The sequence below is a fragment of the Mesoplodon mirus genome (assembly GCF_964341445.2).
Source record: "Mesoplodon mirus genome assembly, chromosome: 2".
Lineage (NCBI taxonomy): Eukaryota > Metazoa > Chordata > Mammalia > Artiodactyla > Ziphiidae > Mesoplodon > Mesoplodon mirus.
The window spans coordinates 216562584-216568583 of record NC_138977.1 but is presented as its reverse complement, the minus strand read 5'-3'; the positions used below and the strand labels follow the sequence as shown (position 1 = coordinate 216568583).

The 6000-nt window shown below is 32.5% G+C and overlaps 1 protein-coding gene across 1 annotated transcript in view; it reads right to left on the bottom strand.

The window, feature by feature from the left end:
* Positions 1-239: 239 nt before the first annotated feature.
* The window catches only part of CCDC172 (coiled-coil domain containing 172), a gene marked incomplete at its 3' end in the record, with an annotated part of 47147 nt that continues 41386 nt past the window's right edge, over positions 240-6000 (bottom strand). The window contains exons 7-8 of the mRNA XM_082641709.1: positions 1480-1567; positions 240-281 (exon numbers count right to left, since the gene is read on the bottom strand). Of these exons, the coding sequence (XP_082497835.1) occupies positions 240-281; positions 1480-1567 (130 nt within the window). The remainder of the gene's footprint in view (positions 282-1479; positions 1568-6000) is intronic.

Here is a 6000-nt window from a genome sequence, read left to right as displayed (position 1 = left end):
GTTTCTCCTTTTTTCTTCCTTTAGAAATAAAATCAAACCACATAAAAACCCTTAAGTTTCAGCAGGTAACAAGACCAAAAAATTATTTTTTTAAGTGCTAATATATCAATTCTAGATATGAACAACTTTGAACATTTTAAACCTCACGTTTTCCACGAGAAATGGATATCATTCATGTATCTACCACAAAGATTTGATATTAAGATGCTTGATCATATCTTTGATAGCTGATCACTTCTCTACAAGTTATCTGTTTCCTGAAGATCTTTCTGTGCCAATGTCTGAAATGAAAACATACCATTATTCATGAGAGAAATGAAATTCTTAATAAAAGAATTACATAAAATTCATGTAAATTTCACACAACAGTAACTCTGGGCATTTCTAAATTTTACTATTGAAAGTTTTTATAAATATATAAATCCTATAAAATATAAATCCTAACATACCTATTGGATAATCTTAAATAAGAAAATATTTCCAGAAAATAAATATGGAAGAAAATGTAGTGTATTAAATTAAAACTGTATTTTAACATACTTTAAAGCTAGCTATGTATGTCTTCTATTAAAATAGAGCATGATAAATACTGTGTTCATTTTATAAACAACCGAAGTAAGAGGTTAAAAGCAATCTGAAGTGCTCCCACACAATCTGAAAATAAGTTTCCAATAATTGAATCCAAAGTTCTGGAAATCATAAAAATTTGTAATAAGAAAGTTTTAGGATCAAATATAATCAAAGTATAATCTATGCCCATCAAAAACAAAAAGCTTTTAAGCATTATGATAGTTAAACTTCTTCAGTGCATTAATCCTCTAATAACAGTTTCAGTCAAGGGGATATTGTGAGGTCAGGTTTGAATTTTTTTTAACTTAGTTTGAAATTGTACATATTCTCTTTATATATTGATATAACTTGCCTTATGCAGCATCTAATTCTCCAAGACTCAAAACATTTCACAGATTTATATCATGACCTTAGTTTTGTTTGTTGTTGCTCTTTTGGTGTTTTTTTGGCTGCATTGGGTCTTTGTTGCTGCGCATGGGCTTTCTCTAGTTGTGGCGAGCAGGGGCTACTCTTCCTTGCGGTGAGCGAGCTTCTCATTGCTGTGGCTTCTCTTGTTGCAGAGCATGGGCTCTAAGTGCACGAGCTTTAGTAGTTTTGGCACGTGGGCTCAGTAGTTGTGGCTCGCAGGCTCTAGAGCGCAGGCTCAGTAGTTGTGGTGCACGGGCTTAGTTGCTCCGCGGAATGGGGGAATCTTCCCAGACCAGGGCTCAAACCCGTGTCCCCTGCATTGGCAGGCAGATTCTTAACCACTGCGCCACCAGGGAAGCCCTGTTTTGTTTTTTTGTATCTAGTGCAAATCCATGTAAAGGGCACAATACTAATTCAATGAGATGTATTCCAGTAAAATCATTCTTACCAGTAAGTAAAAAAAAGTGCTGAACAAAAGTTAAACAATCAATTATGGCTTACCAACTGCAAAAATTCTACTTCTGTTTGGAGAGCATCATAAACACTTTGCATGTCATCTTCCTTATAAAGTTCTAATTCTTTTTTAAGTCTGTTTTAAAGGAAAAATTCACTCTATTAATTAGTTCATTAGTAAACTTTTATAATAATTCTTTATTACATGAATAGTGCCAGATTTGCAGCTTCTATTATCAGAATTTCAAGTTAACACTAAAGAATTTGGAAAGATATTTTAATTCTCTATAATTCTGTAAGGAACCAGCCATTAAAATTAGTCTAGGAAAGATAACTGGAGGAACAAGAATTTGAAAGAAGAAATAAAGCTATCTCGTTTTTCAGGTAATTTGAAAACATACTTGGGAAACCCATGAATCAGTGATAAAACCAACTCAAACAATAAAATAATTCAGTAGGGTGACAAGACACAAAATTAGCAAACAAAAATAAGTAGCCTTCATTGTCACCAGCAATAATTAACATGACTTTTTCATGGATAGGACATCATAAAAATGTTAACTATCCCCAGTTAAATAAAACTTAATTTGATCCTAATAAAAATACTAACACTTTTTTCCCCTGGTGCTAGGCGAATTTGATTCTAAAGTTCATATGAAAAAAAGTAAAAGAACATTCTAGAAAAACCCTTGAATTTTTTTTTTCCAAGAAAGCCCTGAAAAAAGAGAAAACAAAGAAAGGTGACTAGCCCTATGAGATATTAAATCATACCATTAATCCTTTATAATTAAAAGAGTGCAGTAGTGGCATATAAATAGAGCAGTGGAACACAGAAGACAGAAATAGCTTAAAAGGGACAGGTGGACGTTTAGCATATGCGAAAGGAGCTTCCTCAAACCACTGTAAAAGACTGACTTTTTAATAAGCTGTGTTAGAAAAACCGGATAGCTATGTGCTATGTGGCTATAAATGGACTGTCAAAGCTAAAATTGGCTCTGTATCTCGTAGCATACACCAAAACATACTCTAACTGGATCAAAGATTTAAGTGTAAAAAATGAAACTATCTAAGGACAAAGTGAAAGAATAGGGAAATTCCTTTATAAGCTGGTTGTGGCCAAGAACTTTCTCACTATGGCTCAAAATATAAATGAAAAATGAGTATTCAATTCAATTACATTTAAAAAATCGCATAGCAAAACACATGAGTAAAGTCAAAAGATGACAATCTGAGAGAAAATACTTGCCACATACATCACAGATAAAAGTGTAATCTCTCTAATATGTAAAGGGACTTTATAATCAAGGGGAAAAAAGACCAAAACTCTGATTAAAAAATGGGGGAAAGTCATAAACAGTCACTTCACAGAAAAAAGTACAAAAATCATCCCTAAACATTTGAAAAGTGCTTAATATTACTCATGATAAAAATATGGTCAATTTCACTCATAATAAAGACTTGAAAATTTACTACACAGGTATATAATTTCTCATCTATCAGATTGGTAAAACTCCAAAAACTTGATAACACACTTTCTTCATAAGGTTGTGGATAAACAGGTGTACTCAGACATTGATGGGGGAATTTAAAATGGTTAAACTTCAAAGGAGGAGAATTTGGCAGTATATAACAAAACTACATTTATATTTTCTTTTTGACTTTGCCATTCCACATCAGTAATACACCCTATAAAAACAAACAACATATGCACAAAGTTATTGTTGCATTATTATTTGTAATCACAAAATATAGTAAACAACCTGTGTCCACTCTTATGAGACTGGTTGAATAAACTATAGCACATCCATATAATGGAGTATTATACAGTATAAAAAGAATGAAGATAAAGATGAAAAGAAACACAGAAGGGATAAACCAGCAACTAGTGAAAATGGTCACCTACAGCAGTGAGTGAAAATGGGGTGGAATAGATATGGAATGAAATGAAACTCATCTGGGTATATCTTTCTTATATACTTCTGACTTTTGAATCTTGATGATTATTTACATATTTGACAAATAAAATTAAATAAATAAAGTTGAGGAAAAGACCATAAAGTTTAACACAAAATAACAGTTGAGTTAAACACAAACAGAAACAAATAAACCTGTTTTTCAAATTTATAATCACAGATTAAAAAAAAGAATTAATTCAAGTAATTTTCAAACACAGTAGTCTATAACCCTCAGTGGGATATGTTATAAGGCAATAAGAATTATAAAGGAATCTTAAATTTTATTTACTACTTTTGTTGTTAGTGAAGGTACACAGCTAGTAATTCTAAAATTATTTTACAAGATTGTAAGAAATGGATAATTACATTGATGTTGTTAAGAACCAGAGTTTTCACTAGAAGAAGGAAGATATACATAGAAAATGGAGGGAAGAGGAAAAAAAAAAAACCTGTCATTTTGGATTTGAATGGAAGGGATCAGTATAAAAAAAATCATGATTTAAAAAAATGGTATTTTTATTTCTGTCCGTTTAAAGTATTCAGAAGCAATGACACCCAGTAGTAACGAGCACATCTAGCATGCTAATCTTAGCTTCTAAAACCAGTACCAACTAAAAGACACCAAGACTCCTTGAAATAATTGGTCCCAGGGCTGAGGTAGGTATTATAATATACAAGGTGAGCCTAGAATATTTTGTTGCACAAGAAGGAAGGAAAGTGACCAAAAACTGATGGGAAAATGTCAAAAGACACAAAAATTTAGTTCAAGCGACTGCCTCTAGCCAAATCTGGGACAATCTGAGCATCAGAAATAGTGACAATAATGTATTATAACACATGAAATAACAAAGAAATCCATGAATCCATAGAAAATCTTAAAAAGGAGAAATTAAAAGGATGGGGTAAGAGGAAGGGGAACTTCTGTCTTTTTTCCCCCAGAATTTTACTAGCTAATAAAAGAAGAGGGAATTCCATTATTAGAAAGTTGCCACTTTGCAACCACCAATGTAATAGCTGACTCAGGGAAGAATCATTAGTGGACACTAAAATGATTGCATGAAAAGTTATTGGGAAAAAGGCTATGCAAAAGGTCTCAGAGTCATCCCCTGTATCACTTAGTAAATATCCATGGAAAAGAATATTTTCTCACTGAAGAAATCTGACAGACACAATCTTATCTAAGGGATCAAACCTAACATAACTGAAAATGAAACAAACTGACATTATATACCTTCTGATACAATGCTCTGAGGACACAATATTACTTATATATTATTCTTGCCCAAAATTATTTAACCTGAATCTAATCTCAAAGGAACAAATAAATCTAAATTGAAGGACATTTACAAAACAACTGGCCTAGATTCTTAAAAAAAAAAAAAAAGAAAATGTAACTATAAAGAATGTACAAAGAACTCATACAACTCAACATCAAAAAAACAAACTTGATTAAAAAACAGGCAAAGATCTGAACAGACATTTTTTTTCCAAAGAAGACATACAGATGGCCAACAGGCACATGAGAAGGTGCTCAACATCACTAATCACCATGGAAATGCAAATCAAAGCCACAACGGGCTATCACCTCAAACCTGTCAGAATGGCTAAAAGACAACAAGTAACAGTGTTGGCTAGGATGTGGACAAAAGTGAACGCTTATGCACTGTTGGTGGAAATGTAAATTGGTACAGCCACTGGAAAACAGTAGAGAATTTTTCAAAAAATTAAAAATAGAACTGCCATATGATTCCAAACTTGCACTCCTGGGTATTTATCTTAAGAAAATGAAAACACTAATTAGAAAAGATAGATGCACCCCTATATTTATTGCAGTATTATTTACAATAGCTAAGATATGGAAGCAACCTAAGTGCCCATCAATAGATGAATGGATAAAGAAATTGTAGCGTGTGTGTGTGTGTGTGTGTGTGTGTGTGTGTGTGTATATATATATATATATATTCAGCCATAAAAAAATGAAATCTTGCCATTTGCAACAACATGGATGGACCCAGAGGGTATTATGCTAAGTGAAATATGTCAGACAGAATAAGACAAATATTGTATGATTTCACTTATATGTGGAATCTAAAAAAACAAAACAAATGAGCAAACATGACAAAACAGAAACAGAGTTATAGGCATGGAGGTAGTTGACAGACAGGAGGGCGATGGTGGAAGGAAAGAAATAGGTGAAGGAGATTTAGAGGTACAAACTTCCAGTTGCAAAATAAATGCATCACAGGTATGGAATGTAGAGTGTGGAGAAAATAGTCAATTACTATGTAATATCTTTGTATGGTGACATAGTATAACTAGACTTATCATGGTGATCATTTTGATACAGAAATATCAAATCACAGGAAATAATAAAGTACTGCAGGTTAATTATACTTCAAAAACAAACAAACTCATAAAAAAAGAGATCAAATTTGTGGTTACCAGAGGCAGGGGTTGTGGGGAGGAGGAACTGGATGAAGGCAGTCAAAAAGTATAAAATTCCAATTATAAGATAAATAAACACCATGGATATAATGTACAACATGACAAATATAATGAACACTGCTGTATGTTACATATGAAAGTTGTTAAGAGACTAAATCCTAAGAGTTCT